The sequence below is a fragment of the Tursiops truncatus genome, chromosome 19 (assembly GCF_011762595.2).
Source record: "Tursiops truncatus isolate mTurTru1 chromosome 19, mTurTru1.mat.Y, whole genome shotgun sequence".
NCBI classification, from domain to species: Eukaryota; Metazoa; Chordata; class Mammalia; order Artiodactyla; family Delphinidae; genus Tursiops; species Tursiops truncatus.
The window spans coordinates 14,012,049-14,030,652 of NC_047052.1; the positions used below are offsets into that span (position 1 = coordinate 14,012,049).

General features: G+C 38.2%; 1 protein-coding gene across 1 annotated transcript in view; it reads right to left on the reverse strand.

Moving 5' to 3' along the window:
- HYDIN (HYDIN axonemal central pair apparatus protein) overlaps window positions 1-18,604 on the reverse strand; it is a 433,086-nt gene that overhangs the window by 323,300 nt on the left and 91,182 nt on the right. Inside the window, exons 4-6 of the mRNA XM_073796828.1 lie at window positions 16,698-16,823; window positions 8,999-9,118; window positions 5,630-5,764 (exon numbers count right to left, since the gene is read on the reverse strand). Of these exons, the coding sequence (XP_073652929.1) occupies window positions 5,630-5,764; window positions 8,999-9,118; window positions 16,698-16,823 (381 nt within the window). The remainder of the gene's footprint in view (window positions 1-5,629; window positions 5,765-8,998; window positions 9,119-16,697; window positions 16,824-18,604) is intronic.

Consider the following 18,604-nt stretch of genomic DNA (forward strand, 5'->3'; position numbering starts at 1 on the left):
TTGTGCCTCTCGATGTGATGTAATAGGAAATACCATGTTACCTAAGAATTCTGGCCCCTCCAAATCAAACATGAATCTAAACAAGGCTCTAGACCTAATTACCAGTCTATAGGAAACAGAGGGGATGGAGGATCATTCTATGGAATCTGGTGGAGTTGCACTCAGTACCTTGTATGGATCCCAATTTAAGCAAACCAACTTACACATATATATATGATTGATTTAAGCAACTTAAAATGCACATATATCATTGATTTATGTGATATTTATATACATATATACACACATCTCTACATATACATATATGTTTTCATATTACTCAACTGGGGAGATGTGAGTACTGACAGATATCTGATGATATTAAGGAGTTCCTGTCATTTTTTAGGTGTGATAATGGTACTGTGGTTACGTTAACTTTTAGAAAGGACCTTATCATTTAGAGACAAACAATGAAGTATTTACAATGAAATGATGTATGGGACTTGCTGCAAAATCCTCTGAGGCAGGCGACAGGATGATGAAGCAAGATTGGTCATGCACTGATAGCTTGAAAATCTGGGGGATGACAGTTCACTATATCATTCTCTATATTTTTACATATGAGTGAAAGCTTCCATAATAGAAATATTTTAAATAACTTATGGTGGCTTCCTATTCTACTTTGCATGATTTCTAAGACGCTTCATGGTCTTACCCTCTACAAACCTTGTCTCCTACCATTTTCCCAGCAGCTTCCTCTGCTCCAGCCACACTGGCCTTGCACTTCCCTGACCTGTTGCCAGACATATTTCTGTCACAGGGCCTTTGTAAGTGCTGTTCCTGCTCCCACACAAATATCCTCCCCGTTTAGCTCTCTGCCCAAATGCTACCTCATCAGAGAAGTCTCCCCTGATCTTCCTACTGAAAGGAAACAGTCCCCATTCTCTATCACTCTCTGTTCTCTATCATGTCAATATCTGACATTAAATGACCTGTTTGCTTATTCATTGTGGAACATAAGCTCCATGAAGGCCAAGCTTCTTCTATTCTCCACTGGATCCTGGCTGACAGAACTGGACCTGGTGCAGAGCGAGTGAAATAATATTCATCTTAATATCTTTATTTGGATACTACATTATCAAGAGTTCTTCATAAAGAGAATGCCTGAGATCCTCATTAGCCGTATTATAAAATGATATTTGTCAAATCCAGAAAGCTAGAAAGTAGTGATGTGGCTCACTGAAGATATGAAACAAAATGGGAAGAAACACCTTTAAATAAGCCTTCTTAGATATCTTTCTCCTGGTTGAAATGACGGGAAAAAAAGTTAACATCTAATACATTCATGGCACAAAAAGATATCTGAGCCCCCTTTTTATATGCCTTTGCTTTTATCATCTTCAGGCCACCCTCAAGTTGAAGAAACTACCTTATATTTTCTTGAGATTAACTTCCTTATCTTACTTGGCAAATATTTATTGCACACTTCCTATATGTTAGGCCCCGTACTAGGCACCTGGATTACAGGGGAAACCCAGACAGAACTAGGGAGGGTGAATGCTAGGCAGGAAGAAAACTAAATCCCTATCATTATTTCTGTCAACAAGAATCACTGATTGTAGAAAATCTTATAAGTATATTTAGATGTACTTATACATCTATACTTTAATTCAAAGTGCTGGCACTATAGTTCATTAATGTTACACACCTGGGTAACAAATTATGTCAACGTTTTTCTACTTTTCTTGGGCCATGTTCTTTAAATTTCATAGTAACAAATCAAGAAAACTATTTTGACAACAAACTAGATATTTTCTCAACACATAACTGAGCAATAAGATTACATCACTTCATATTTTCTTCAGACCACTGCTGCCATTTCCATATGCCAACACTATTACAAAGAGATGCTTTCTTAAGTCCAAGAAAGTACCCAGTTTTGCTTTCCTACATAAGCCTAATATTTTTATACTCCTTTTAATAGTAAAGATACAGATTTAAGAGGTCAAGAAAAATGCCTGTCTCCAGAATTTTATAGTGTTATGATAACATTGATTACTATATTTCTACCATCCATGACATGTACACTAGGATTATTAGATAAATAACATATCCAATCTTTTTTTTTTTTCAAGTCCATGTGAAAAGAAGAGATAAGGAAAGCCAAAGTGAATTTCCTGCACCTGTTATCTGGGTATTTGGCATTCTAAACAAGTTAAATCTCCAGGAAGCTAGATTAATAGATGACAGGAAAAAATGTAAATTGCATTATCATCTTCGACATGCTAATATACATGGGTGCTGAAAATCCAATTGAAAGGGGACTGGCTTATTAAACTGTGGCATGCTGCAATTTACAGATCTCACCCTCCAGGTGTGAGGAGGGTAAATGAGAATGGAGTGTGTTCAGATCAGCAGGGGATAAGGAGGAAAAATACATATGCACATTGGCTATCAATTTGGCCAACTGGAGAAAAAGTGACACAGTGAAAAGACTGACTTTTATTCTTCCTGAAATAAATCTGGCTCTAGTACTCCTCTGCTACATTCTGGAGCAGCACAACTAACAGCACAACAGCACAACTAACCCTAGCTGGTCATTCTGTGCATGGCCCTGTTGGTTTTCCAACAGTAAGACTGAATGTAGATGCCCAGACGACTGGAAAAACTACTGGAATGGAGCCCTGCTGATGGTGCAAGGGTGGCAGGATCTTTGCAGAAAAAGGGAACCAAAACTAGCAGCAGGAGCTTCCCCAAAAACCCACCATCAGTCTTAGACAGTCAGCAGAAGGAGAAATCACTACGTCCTTAGAAAAACGTATTATGTCAATTATTTCATAGCTTAGAGCCCAATCCAACACAAAATCCTAATGTGTCCAAAATTACATAACTTTCTCATAGGTAGCCATTATACTCACTCTCTCTCTCCTCATACATGCATGTAACCATTGGTAACTTTCAAATACTTAGAGGAAGAAACAGTAAAACAACATTTAACTTATTTTTTTTAATTAAGGCTTTCCCCATAGGCCATAGGCAATGTTGGTGAAATGGAATGCTAAGAGGGAATAAAATAACTAGGAGTGGGCTTTCCTGGTGGCGCAGTGGTTAAGAATCTGCCTGCCAGTGCAGGGGACACGGGTTCGAGCCCTGGTCCAGGAAGATCCCACATACCGCGGAGCAACTAAGCCTGTGCACCACAACTACTGAGCCTGCGCTCTAGAGCCCGCAAGCCACAACTACTGAGTCCGCGTGCCACAGCTACTGAAGCCCGTGTGCCTAGAACCCGTGCTCCGCAACAAGAGAAGCTACCGCAATGAGAAGCAACAAAGAGTAGCCCCCGCTCACTGCAACTAGAGAAAGCCGAAGACCCAACACAGCCAAAAACAAATTCATAAAATGAATTTATTAAAAAAAAAAAACTAGGAGTAAGATAAGCTTCCACGAAATATAGCCAAGTAATAAGCCTCAATGGGAATGCTGGCATTTCATACTTAAAGTAAATACAAACTCACCTAAAATATATTTCAGTTATTTATTTGCTGTATAGATAAGCAGTAATAAAATCTCTCCCCCTTTGCTTTTAACATTTGATGAGGTAAAATTTTAAATATACACAAATAAAACAGAATAGTATAACAAATCCCATGTATCCATCACCCAGATTCAACAGTTATTAACATTCTGTCATTCTGGTTTCATCTGTACCTCCATCCATTCACCTTTCTATTGCTTTTATACTTTAAAAGTTTTTAAGGTAAAGTTTAGATATTTTGGAGTGCACAAATATTAAATATACAATTTTGATGAATGAATTCATCCATGTAACCCACACATCTATCATGACATAGAACATTCCACCTCTTCAGAAACTTCTGTGTATCCCTTTCTCAGCCAGACTACCTACAGGTAGAATAATACTTATTCAACAGAAGACATTTTTTTCTCCAGCACAGAAAAAAATTAAGGAAAGCCAACTCCTCAAATCCAGCAAGCTTAGTATTTCAGGCTGCACAAAAGCTTATTATATTCAGCTTTTATAATTAATTGACAGTGTAGGAAAATTTGACACCCAAACTAAATCCAAGTACTGTTCTCTTCACAGAGAGCATTCAGATATAGAGCCTGGAGAAAAAAATAAGGACTTCAATAACGTATAACAAAAAGCACTACTTCTGGAACTATTTATCTTTCTGTTTATTTCAATAATACCCCAAACAAAATGATAAGTTCATAAACACAGCCCAAGAAACAAACAGTAATACTACAGAGTGGAAAAATAATAACAGCAGTATAATAGTAATGAAATTTCTAACCACTTGCTCCAGTGATGTATGCTTGGCAGACCACATTAAATTCTCTATCCCTGCTCTCCAGAAAAGCAGAAACAGTAGCACCAGCACCAGGAATACTGGTAATGACATTTACAACAGCTAATAAGTATTAGTGATGGAGAAGCAGGGATTCAAAGCTAGTTCTCTGTGTCTCCATTATGCTCTTTTGATTCCAACCATAACGGCACAATACAGATAAGCAAACACACTATTTAACATTATATATAACCTGACATTTTGTTATGCCTATTTTAGCCTTGTTTTTTGTCCTCGCTCTTTCAGTCATGCTGGTAAAAGCCCTTTCCTCCTCCACACAAGTCCCCACTTTGGCCCTTACAGAGGAAAACTCAACCCACAATTCTGCAGTCTTGGAGAAGGGCTGGGGAGAAGCCTCCTCCCTCAGTCGCCCAAGCTAGATTTTCCTTCCAGAAGTAACTGGAATTTATACAACTGAGGAGAGCCTGAGAATAGGCTAGATTCCTGACAGCTGTGGTGATGCTGGAGGGAAACGGCCTCTTTTTGAACTCAGGCTCTTTCTAGCCGGTCTGTGTGCAGACAAGGATAAGCAGACAGGGCAGGTCTCTGCTTTTGGCTCTAGCCTCTCCACTCGTGCTCAGGAAGAGCTACTGGTGAGGTCACCCCTTCACGGAGGACTGGTTATCTACCGGTCATTGAGGAGCAGAATATGGCCTCAGGTCCTGGCCATATTCTTTGCCATTAATGAGGCTGATACTGTGATCAATATTGGATCTTAGGACTCTTTCCTAAACTAGTTAGAGTGTGGGGAGGAGGGATGCAACTAACAAGAATCCCAAACTTCCAAGAAGGCATAATCTCTACCCTTTGTCTCAGCTCATTGCACCCGGGCCACATCTTTTCCTTTTTGGTGTACAGTCCAACATAAATAGCTGTACAATCCAACATAAATATGCTGAAGTAGGTTCCATGGGAGCATCCAGGATTACCCTTCTTTACACTCTGGCTACTTGCAGCTCATATAAGCCCTCATCACTGTTTGACAATTCTCTCCGTATTCCCAGTGGTGCACCATCCCCTCCTCTCATCCACCCTCACCATTCCTCTCCTCACCACCACCACCAGCAATACCACCATCAACACCACCACCACCGATACCAACAACGACACCAACAACACTGTCGACGACACAGCTACCACCACCACCACAACAACACCACAACCAATAGCACTAAAACCACCACCAAGAATACCACCACCACCACACCTCCTCGAATGCTCAGAATTGCAAACTGCTAGTGACGCGCATTCAACCAGTTTGTTGCCAGCGCTGCTGTTACCTTGTTCTCCTCTGGACTAAAGAGGATTCGGAAAACGGACGGCACTCCTGGTGCTACTTTGTGGCCAATATCTTTGGGGCTGATTACTTTAAAGTAAGGTGAACTTTCCTCAACAACTTTCACCATCCTTGGAACCTGCAAGAAAAACGCAATAATGGGCACTGTACATGTGAAAGCAGAAGAAAAAGGACAGGCCTTGCAGTTAAATGTGAAATCTCCATCTGCTACTTACTAGCCATGTGACTTTGGTTAGGTCTGAACTTCCGTTTCCTCGAGTGTAAAAGGAGATGACAGTACTTACCTTTACCCCAGGACCTCACACAAAGTAAGCACTCAATGTACTTTAGCTTTAATTTTTATTAACATTATTATTATTACTCAATTTGTTATTGCAAATCTTTATTTTATTATTTAAATGTGACTATTTTCGAAGACTAACTGCTTGATCATCTAAAACCCCACCCACACGGTGGAGCTGCACTGGACTTCCCAACATTTGAGAACTGCTCTGGGAGAAGAAATCACACTTACTGCACTCCCGCTATGGATCATCCACTGTACACGAGATGCCACTTGATCCTCACAATAACCTTTGAGCTTCATTACAATTCATTCTACAGATGAGGAAACAGACACTTGCCATAAGTGCTACAGCTTTACCAAGCAATGGTGTTCCGGATCAAGTCCCGGCCTAACTCCACCTTCCCTCCCTATAGGACTGTCCTACCTAAACACCACTGTGAAGTAAGAACACAGAGGGCAGTACAATCCCCAAGGCCAGTCTCAGAGCAGCTTCAAACAGTCCCATCCTTTTACAGTCTTATTCCTCTGCTCTGCTTGCCTCATCCAGAGTACATATTTCTATCTCAGATAGCCCCAAGCAGTAAAAGAAATGTAAATGTGAGAAGGGGGTTGGTCAGGAGTGGAGGTTCTAGAGACACAGGAATGGGAGAGGACTGTTTTTTTAAAAACTCAAAGGGGGCAGAAGAAAGTTAACTGTAGTTAAGTATGTCCTAGGAGTCTCAGGTGAAACATGAGGAAACAGGAACTCCCACAACCTCTCAAAGCTGAAACCCAGATGCAGAAGGGAAGAAGAAATGCAGAGAGAATTCAGACAGATCTCAAGACTAGAGAGTGGGGAGGTAAGAAAGAGATGTGTACAAATCTGGTAGGAATAGAATTGGCTTTGCTGGTAAGAGAAATGTGCAGTGGTGTTCATGAATGATGCCATATAAGCTTGCTGGGAATACTTTAGTAAGAGCCTAACTGTGGATTAAAAACTAGAAAGGAAAACAACAGCAACACTAATAAGAAGAAGAATAGTAACATTGCTTTAGTGCTTATTATAGGACAGACACTGAGCTGAGTACTTTACATCCATTATCTCATTTAATATTCCAAACAACCTATTGAAATGGGTGCTATTCTTATCCCCATAGCTTGGAGAAGTGAAGTGACTTGCCCAAAGTCTACAGCTGGGAGACAGTTCACCTAGAATCTGAACCCAGATTAGTCTGACTCTGGAGTCTGGGTGTTTATAATTATACCCCAAGTGAATTGTGTTGTGGCTTGTCGAGTGTTCATGGCTTACTTTCAACTTGTGTGTTTGAGAGAGGTAGAGAAACAAAGACCAAACAGGCTCTGTCTTTTGTACTCCATGGCAGTCAGGAAGCAAATAAAAGGTAAATGACACAGAAAGCATTTCTCAGTGCCCCAAACGTATCTCAGTGGTTCCTTGCATATCCATGAACCAAGAAGTAGAGAAGCAGGCTTACATCAGCCACCTCGTATGAAGGTCCTGGGAGTAACTCACCAAGAACAAGCCCGCCTAGCCTACAGAATCTGTCTGCTTGCTGATAGCTGAACTTTCCTTAGATGAGGACCGTCCTTTCATGGGATCCAATACTCTAGCAGCATCTTACCAAGAAGTGTGGGTTTTATACATGAGAACTGAATGCCCTTTGGCAGACAAGACTCACACATGCCTCTTATCCTTGACGTGCACATATACACTCAGTGACAAGCATTTCTTGCTTATGGCTGGGGAGGAGTACCCAAAGTACCCTTTGGACTAGCTCCTCTCTGCCTTTAATAGCCTAAAAGAACTTGAACAAGAGTCAAAAAGTAATGGAGAAAGGGAAAACAAGAACTCGAAGTGAGAAACTAAATTGGTTGGCAGCCCTGCATGAAAAGAGAGTGTTCTAATGTCTATGTAACTCACCTCTTCCTGAGGTCTAGGAACATAACCCTGAACACCTCGGGGTGTTTTTCTTCTCTCTGCCTACCTTTTAGCTTCCAACCCATGAGCTTCTCTTGCTAACACGCCTTCAGCGAAGAACTAAATGTTCCATTTTCTCCAAAGTCTGACTTTGCTGTCACTAAATCACCCCATTGATCTCTGAAAGGCATCACTGATTCCTTTAATGAGCTACTGTACTGAATATAACTGCAAGTCTTCCCATTTGCCTTGAATTCTTGCATAGTCTTCACTTATTTTCCCTACTTTATTATAGCTAGAATTTTTGTCTCAACATTCTAAGACTCCCATTAGTACTTCTACTTGTCCTTAACACCTGATGCTTAGCATCTCTCTAATGCCTTCCTTCCTACCTGATTACTTTTCACACTTAACTGTGCTTCATGCTGACCTTCTGCATTATTCTTCCTTTCATTATTGTTACGTGTCAAGGAACTCTTCAGTCATTTAATACTCTTTCTTGAAATATACCCTAATATATCTCTGAAAGAAAAGGCATAAGGATGGAGAAGAAATCCTCAGTTGCAAGCACAAAGAAACAAGGTACAGACAGTGGGAGAAGCCATCCAAAACTATCTGTAAACAAAATCTGAAGGCTATCTGAGGTAGAAGGGAGGAGATGGAAAAGAGAAAAGGGGATCTTCTTTTTTGTTTTGTTTTTTTTAATACAATTTGCAGAATCTAAATGCATTGGCTCAACAACTGCAATTCATGAGTAGAGTTGATACCTTCAATTGGGGAAATAGTGGCTCTAACGTGGAGTATGTAAACATGAACAGTAATCATCTTGTATTAAATGAAAACCTAGCCCAAATGGTCACTCATGAGAACTTCATGACACTGATCTAGCCAATCTCTTATTCAACAAAATGTCAGTGCACACACTGGGAGTTTACCAGTTGTTGGGTACTGCCCTGGGACTGAGCATTTAGCAACAAACCAACCGACACAGTCTTGTCTTCATTAAGCTTATAGTCAAAGGGCATGTTTTTATCTGCCTTTCTAGGCCTATCAAGTTCAAGAGCTTATCTAAGACCCTACAGGATCCCATTTTATCTAATCCCTTCTTATAGATCCATGAAAGGTACAGTCATCCCAGCAAACATACTCACTATGTCATTGTTCCTCAAAACCAGTGGAACTTCATAGACTTCACAGGGAGTGTAGTTCTGAAATACAATTTCTGATGGAAAGGGCTGGAATAAGGCCTGATCCAGGTCAATTCCTGGAAACTGCAGTTGAAAGAATAAAATCATATAGTCACACAATGGCAGAAACAACTGGGGAAGATAAGAAATTACTACATATACCTATGAATATTAACACCAAGAACAAAGGAAACATTCAAAGAGGGGAAAGTACTATAAACACTATTATAATCAGTAAGGTTATTGTCATCAACTTCTTTAATACAAAAGAAAGTAGGTTTTGTTCCTCAATTTAAAAAATAGGCTAGTTAGAACAACAACTCAAAACTTCCATTTCCAGTAATGGTGAATAAGGTAATTTGAACCAACTCCCCTATGAGAATAAGAAGAAAAGCTGTAACAACAAAAACCTGTTTGGAGGCACTGAGGGATTAAAAAAACAGTATTATCTAATGTTAAAACTGAACTATCTCAAGCTAATAGCTTATGTAGTATCCAACAGGTTTTGAGTACTGCCATGTTTCCCTTAAAAATTCAGAATACCCCACGATGCTGTGTTGAGTTCACGGTTGTATCCTGGGAGCACCCCAGCAGAGAGTTTGGAAATTGAAGATGTAAGTATCCACCTCAATAATTTAGAACAACAATAGCAAACATAAAAAACACATTAAAACCCAAACAAAAAACCAAAAACGACACAACAAAAACAGCAGAAATTAATGAAATACAAAGTAACTGTCCCACAGAATCAACAAAGCCAAAAGTTGAGTCTTTAAAGACTAATAAAAATAATAAAATACCTGAGTCTGATCAAGAAAAGAAGACACGGCCAATTATAAAAGAGCCAATTATAAAAAATAGGAACATTACTACAGAACCCAAACTAAGTAAAACGATAACAAATGCGAAAATTTAGATTAAAATTATAAATTCCTAAAAGATACAATTTGTAAAAACTAGCACGAAAAGAAATCGAAAATATGAAGTGTTCCCTAACTATTAGAGAAATTGAATCTGTAAAGTAAAAACTTTTCATGGATAAAACTCTGGCCCAAATAGCTCTACAAGCAAATTCTGGCAAACATTTAAAGAAAATACAACTTGGGGCTTCCCTGGTGGCACAGTGGTTAAGAATCCACCTGCCAGTGCAGAGGACACGGGTTCGAGCCCTGGTCCAGGAAGATCCCACATGCCGCGGAGCAACTAAGCCCGCGCGCCACAACTACTGAGCCTGCGCTCTAGAGCCCACGAGCCACAACTACTGAAGCCCACGTGCCTAGAGCCCATGCTCCATAACAAGAGAAGCCACCACAATGAAAAGCCAGTGCACCACAACGAAGAGTAGCCCCCACTCGCCGCAACTAGAGAAAGCCCACATGCAGCAATGAAGACTCAATGCAGCCAAAAATAAATAAATAAATAATGTTTTTTAAATCACATACAAAATACAAATAAACCTGATGAAGCAGATGAAAGGCATATGCTGAGAACTATAAAACATTTATAAAAGAAACTGAAGATGATTCAAAGAAATGGAAAGATAGCTCATGCTCTTGGATTGGAAGAATTAAACTGTTAAAATGCCCATACTACCCAAAGCAATCTACAGATTTAATGTGATCCCTATCAAATTACCTATGACATTTTTCACAGAACTAGATCAATTAATCCTAAAATTTATATGGAACCATAAAAGACTCAGAATTGCCAAAGCAATCCTGAGGAAAAAGAACAAAGCTAGAGGCATAACCCTACCAGACTTTAGACAATACTACAAAGCTACAGTAATCAAAACAGCAAGGTTTTGGTACAAAGACAGACATATGGATCAATGGAACAGAACAGAGCTCAGAAATAAACCCACACACTTATGGTCAATTCATCTTTGACAAAGGAGGTAAGAATACACAATGGAGAAAAGACAGTCTCTTCAGCAAGCAGTGCTGGGAAAGCTGGACAGCCACATGTAAATCAATGAAATTAGAACACACCCTTACACCATACACAAAAATAAACTCAAAATGGTTTAAAGACTTAAGCATAAGATATGACACCATAAAACTCCTAGAAGAGACCATAGGAAAAACATTCTCTGACATAAATTGTACCAATATTTTCATAGGTCAGTCTCCCAAGGCAACAGAAATAAAAGCAAAAATAAACAAATAGGAGCTAATCAAACTTATAAGCTTTTGCACAGTAAAGGAAACAATAAACAAAATGAAAAGACGACCTACAGACTGGGAGAAATTATCTGCAAATGATGCAACAGACAAGGGCTTAATTTCCAAAATATACAAATAGCTCATACAACTCAATAACAAGAAAAGAAACAATCAAAGAATGGGCAGAAGATCTAAATAGACATTTCTCCAAAGAAGAAATACAGATAACCAATAGGCACATGAAAAAGTGCTCAACACCACTAATTATGCAAACCAAAACCACAATGAGTTACCACCTCACAGTGGTCAGAATGGCCATCATTAAAAGTCTATAAATAACAAATGGTGGAGACGGTGTGGAGAAAAAGGAATCTTCTACACTGTTGGTGGTAATGTAAATTGGTGCAGCCACTGTGGAGAACAGTATGGAGGTTCTTTAAAAAAAACTAAAAACAGAGTTACCATATGATCCTGCAATCCCACTCCTAGGCATATATCTGGATAAAACTTTAATTCAAAAAGATACATGCAACCCAATATTCATAGCAGCTCTATTTACAATAGCCAAGACATGGAAACAACCTAAATGTCCATTGACAGATGAATGGCTAAAGGAGACATGGTATATATACACAATGTAATACTACTCAGCCATAAAAAAGAATGAAATAATGCCATTTGTAGCAACATGAATGGACCTAAAGGTTATCATACTAAGTAAAGTAAGTGAGAAGGACAAATACCATATGATATCACTTACATGTGGAATCTAAAATATGACAGAAATGAACTTATTTATGAAACAGAAACAGACTCACAGACATAGAAAACAAACTTATGGTTACCCAAGGGGAAAGAGGGTGGGAAAGGGAGAAATTAGGAGTTTGGGATTAGCAGATACAAACTACTATATATGAAATAGATAAACAACAAGGTCCTACTGTATAGCACAGGGAACTATAATGTCCTATAGTAAACTACAATGAAAAAGAAAAACAAAAAATTAAATGTCTTCCATTTAATGATGATGTTGTTAGCATAACTTTCATATATTTCAGAAAGACAGCAGGAGACAGGAAAATTATAGGTCATGAACCATAGATCAAAACAAAAAAAGCAAATCATTAGCAAACTGAAACCTACAATATATAAAAAAGATAATACATGACCAAGTTGAGTCTATCTCAGAAATACAAGGCTATTTTAACACTAGAAGTTTTGATCAAGAAGAAACAAAACTGACATTTTCCCCAGAACAAAAACTTGTTTATTTAGAAAATTCAAAATAACCTATAGATAAATTAGAATTAACAAGTGATTTATCAAGGTCACTGAGTACAAGGTCAACATAAAAAATCAATTATATTTCTTTGTACTAGCAATGAACATTTAGGAAATGAAATTTATAAACAATATCATTTAAAATCACATCCTAAAACATAAAATACATAGGAATAAATCCAATGAAAGATGTGCAAGAACTTTACCTGGAAAAACTACAAACCATTATCGACAGAAATTAAAGAAGATCTACACTGAACTACTGACAACTGCGTGGAAAATACACAAAATGCATATTTATAGGAAGAGTCCATCATTTAGACAGGGTAAAAGAATCATAAGAATCCCTAAGTTAGAACTCTGGGGAGAAGAAAAGGCTAACACAACTCAGTTACTCCTCCTCCCTTCCTCTCATTTCCCTTCCAAATAAACACATACATATGATCTGCTTTCATAAAGAGCTGCCCTTAGAATCATGGAGAATTCCTGCTGGTCTGTGACCCTACCGAGCTCCGCCTCAACATTAACTACCTGCAAACAGCAAGTCCAGGAAGAATTCCCTTCTTTATTTCAAAGATGAGTGATAATAATAATCACAATGACAAAGAGATGAAAAATTCATGTGTTCATTCAATAAATGCTAATTGAGTTTCTAATATTTTCCATATGTTGAGCATAGAGTAGTGAACAAAGCCAATAAAGCCCCTGCCTCATGAAGTTGAAATGCTTAAGGAAATGGATAAAAAATAAAGAAATAGGGACTTCCCTGGTGGTCCAGGGGCTAAGACTCCACAATCCCAATGCAGGAGGCCCAGGTTCAATCGCTAGTCAGGGAACTAGATCCCGTATGCCGTAACTAAAGATCCCACACACGGCAACGAAAATCCCACGGGCCTCAACTAAGACTCAGCACAGCCACATAAATAAATAAATATTTTTTTAAAAAAAGAAATACATAATATGAGGTCAGGCAGTGATAAGGCTATGAAGAAAACCAAAGTAGGACAAGGAGACAGAGTGAATGGGGGATGGCCTCTCTGAGGAAATGATCTGAAGCAAGTCACGCAAAGATCTGAGAGAACAGCATTCCAGTTAGAAGGAATAACAAATGCAAAGGCCCTAGGGTGAGAATTATCCTTGAGTGTTTGGAGAGCAGCAAGAGGGGAGAGCAGCTAGAGGAGAATGAGCTGGGGGAGAGAGGAAGGAAAAGACTATGAAGGGCTCAGGATCAGATAATGCAGGACCTTATAACTATGAGGGTAACAGGAAGCTACTAGGTGGTTTTCAACACGGAAGTAACATGTTCTGATTCACATTTTTAAAAACCACTCTTGGGACTTCCCTGGTGGCGCAGTGGTTAAGAATCTGCCTGCCAATGCAGGGGACATGGGTTCAAGCCCTGGTCCGGGAAGATCCTACATGCCACGGAGCAACTAAGCCCGTGTGCCACAACTACTGACCCTGCGAGCCACAACTACTGAAGCCCACGCACCTAGAGCCCATGCTCTGCAACAAGAGAAGCCACCACAGTGAGGAGCCTGTGCAACACAATGAAGAGTAGCCCCCGCTCACTGCAACTAGAGAAAGCCCACGTGCAACGGAGACTCAACACAGCCATAAATAAATAAATAAATAAATATTTTAAATAAATAAATAAATAATAAAATAAAAATCACTCTTACTTCTTTGTGGAGAATTGATAACGGGGCGATGAGTTGGAAACAGGGAGGCTATTTCAGGAGTCTAGATGATGGTGGGTTGAACTGGGATGGCAGTGGTGGAGGTGGTGAGAAGTGGTTGGATTAAAGACATATTTGTGATTATTAGCCCTTGTTTTGGATTTCATATAAGACGTGAGAAAAACAGAGGCATCAGAGATAACACCAAGGTTTTTGGCCTGAGAAAATAGATAAATGGGGGTATTACACGGTGGAGGGAGGAAAGACAAAAGAGGAAAGATCATGCCTTTAGGGAAAGAATGTAATGCAAAAATTAGCTCTTAAGGATTTTAAGTTTGAGCTGCCAATCGCACATTGAGCTGAATATATGATCCAGAGTTCAGGGGCTAGGCCATAGCAGGAGATATAATTATGAAAGCTATCACTTAAAAGGTGAAATTTAAAGCCTTGTTCTTGGAAGGAGTCACCTAAGGAATGAGTTCAGAAGAGAAAGAAGTTTAAGGACCAAGTACTGGGGAACTCCAATATTTAGCCAACAGGAAGAGGAGAAAGATCCAACAAATAAGAAAAAAGCAACCAGTGAAGTAGGAAGAAAGCCAAAGAAGAGTGATATCTGAGACACAAGTGAATTAAAAAGTACAAAAAAAGAAACTAACTGTAAAATGCTGTGAGACAACCCAGGTGTGTTGAACTGGTCAAGCTTAAGAATGAATTTTTAGAGAAACACACACACACACAACTCAAAGTAAGGGATACAGAGGTTAAGTTGATGAATGTAATTACAATGAAATGGGAATGAACAGAAAGTTTAAGATGGATTAGGGAGGAAATGCAAGGTGTAGAAGGGCAGACAAAGAAGATCCAGCATGTTCACAATTGATATTTCTAAAAAACATAAAAACAAAAATGGCCTGGACAAATACTTGATAATTCAAGAAAAACTTTCTAAAAATAAAATAATGGTATGTAGTGTCTTAGGAAAAATTTAGTCACATCCTAATAAAATCACTGGACATCAAATAAGAATAAACAATCTTTGGGCAAACAAGCTAAAATATTAGGCTGCATACTTCCGCATATCGTCATTTAAAGCCAGAAGGTAGTGAAGAAAATGCCTGCAAATCTCTTATGGGTAAAATGTGTGACCCAAGAATTTTACATCTAACAAATCTGCAGTTCACCTATAAAGGCAATAGGCAAATATTATCAAATTTATAAAATCAAGGAAATATAGTTTCCATAATCTCTTCTTGAGGAAATGAGAAGAGTACGACTATCTACCAAAAAACAAATGAAACTCCGGAAAACGAAGGAAAAAATAACCGACTGAGTTGACAGAGGACAGAGGCAAGAAGATGAGATGTGGTACACTAATTTCTTCATCCTTCATAGCAGGAATCAAAATACATTAAAACACACACACAAGCAGTACACACAGAACAATACACATAGTCTGGTCTTAGTTATGCTCTGGGAAAGGAGCATTTAGCCCTTAATTAGGATGAATTAGCTTTGGAGAAAGCTGTGTTCCCTGCTCTCAAAGTTAGAGGGTGTTATGGGAAAGAGAGGAAACAATGAATAGCTAAAGCTAGAAGTGCTCAGAAGAAGAGCAAATTTTATGGGATGGCAATGGCATGCCAAGGAGAGCAAAAGAGCCTGAGGGACTCACTTGTCTTGTGGGAAATCACTCTGAAAACCCCTCAGGAATAGCTGGGAACCCTTTGAGAGGAGGCTAATCTCCAGCAGTTTAACTGATGGAGGCTCATACCATAATTTGTGCAAAAAGTCAAGCATATAATTCAAGAAATTAATTAAAATGTAGGAAATAAGAACTACTTTATAAACATATACTCCTAAAGCCTGGAATGTATGGTTTACATGAGAATACAGAAACATGTTAAAATAGCTATTCTTTAGAGACTAAAAGGATACATTTGTTATTGGAAATCAGCCAGAATAGACAAAAATGCCTATTTTAATAAACAGTTCCTCCTTCTTCCTTTCTAGTTATGACAGCTCAGGTAAGGAGGGATTTCTTACACTAGGAGGATAACCTAATTGGGCTTGGTTAATATAATTCTTGGGATTACTCCTAATCTGTAAACAATGGTGTCCAGAAGTAGCTAAGGAAGAAATGTGACTAGTCAAAAGTTAGTTGAGGACTTCCCTGGTGGTCCAGTGGGTAAGACTCCATGCTCCCAATGCAGGGGGCCCAGGTTCGATCCCTGGTTGGGGAACTAGATCCCACATGCATGCCACAACTAAGAGTCCGCATGCCACAACTAAGACCCAGCACAGCCAAAAATAAATAAATAAAAATAATAAATAAATATTTTTAAGTTATTGTATTGTGTAATTCTGTTTGTATCAAATTATAGATATCAAGATCAACAGAGGTAGAAAAAGAACACATAAAACAAATCTAATAAGGGATTAGTTAGCCCAGGAACAATAAGTACTGCTTAGTTCTTATTGTTCTAGAATATTCACATTATTCCAGGACCTACTTTATATGCAAGTATGACAGAAAGCAGCTACCTTTTGATATGTTGTTTCCCTCATATCTAAAAGTTCAGTGATCTGTGGTCGGCACGTCACACGTGTATTGGCAAGTCTCTGCTCTGTGGTGAGGGACATTTCCTTCAGGAACTCTGAGGGAGTCAGCTAGAATTTAAAGCAACAGGAGCCAAAGATTCATAAATGGTAATACTGAAAAAGTGCTTTCATAAGTGCCAGTAATGAATAATTTGTGTTTGCAGCTTTCAGAATAATTCTGGAATGCCACTAAGTTCCCCTATAAAACGTTTAAAATAACTGAATAATACAAGCGAAGTACCCGTGCACTTCTGAGCTCTTTGCACAATAATTTGAAAGGATATGTGGTTGCTGTTTCCTTATGATTTTGAAGGAATCACACAAAAGAACCTGGGGTAGGGGAGAGGAAGGTCAAGAAATTGCACGGGAACATGACCAAAGAGCTTATATATGCTCAGAAGAGCATAAAACTCTAGGTTTCTAAAATCACTTAAGGGCTTCAGAGCTAAGGAGGCTAATCCTCCTTGAAATATTTCTATTTCTCAAATGAAGTTACAACATGCAAGTAAAGCTTTTGGGCGTTTATCATGTTATATCAGGTTAAAGAGAAATCTTATAACGTAAAGGATCTGGGAAGTATGACTGTGCTGCTTAGGAACGAGTTTGAACTTTTTAGAAATCGTAAGAGCACATTTAGACCTTGTTTTAAAAGAGCTCTAAGTCAATCATCAGATCCAGCAGCCAGTCACATCCACATACCCAAACAAGAACACAAAATTCTTTAACACTTTCTACTGTTTTGAGAAAAAAATGTAACCTATCATTTAAATAAAATCATTTAAATAAACCAGCAAGGGCTTACCCAAGACCAATCACTATTAATCGTTGTTCTGGAATGTTCACTTTGTTCTAGGGCTACTTTATATGCAAAGAGATTATGATCACTGGCAGCAACATAATGCTTAAGTATGTGCCAAGACTTCTTAAAACATTCAGGGGCATATAATTTAGCTGATTCATTTCGCCTTGGGTTAAAATCAATGCTCTTCAAATTCCCTACACATTTAATTTTTGTGATTGAATCCATTTAAATGAAGGCATATTTCTAATATAGCTTTTAAGATTCCTTTTGATTGGAACACAGATTAGAATGTTAAAATGTTATGAGGTATCAGCTGTGTTGTGATTTAAACAAAAATAAACTCTTACAAGCAAAAAGTAAGGAGTTACTTTAAAGCTGAAACAAGAACAATCACAAAAGAAAATGATGATAGATTTTATTTTTCTAATTGGAACATAACCTGAGACTAGTTTTTAAAATGCAGTGAACACAATGTTTAACACTTTAAATTGTTATTGATATTTCCATAGCATGTAGTTTATAATTCAATTCTCACCAAATCATTATAATTCATTAAAAATGTAATTGTTTTCTATCATAAAGGACAGAAAAAGTTATGCATTTTTCCTAGATATTATACAGTCATCATTTTAATGCATTATGTTCTACAAACACACAAACAAAAATAACTCTTGCCAATCAACAGGTAATTGATTATATATGTTAAACCTATGAAATTCTGATATTTGACTGTTTTTGAACTACATAAATGACAGTTTCTTAAGGTTCTAGCTAATATTTAGAAAATCTTAATAATTTGCTTGCATAGTCTTAGTTCAACTGATTAACTTAAGCAATTTAATTTAAGCCTCTACTTTGATGTATATAATTTCAAAAATTTCCCAAGCTTTAAAAGGTAACTATGCTCTGCAGCAATCTACCCATGTTAACTAAACTGATATTATCAGCCAGTAATTCTGTTTGATATTCTGAGAATGTCAAGTAGCAACTGTCATTCTCCTGAGGAGAAAGACTGCATTAAGTATTTTACTCTGAAATTCTCTTATAC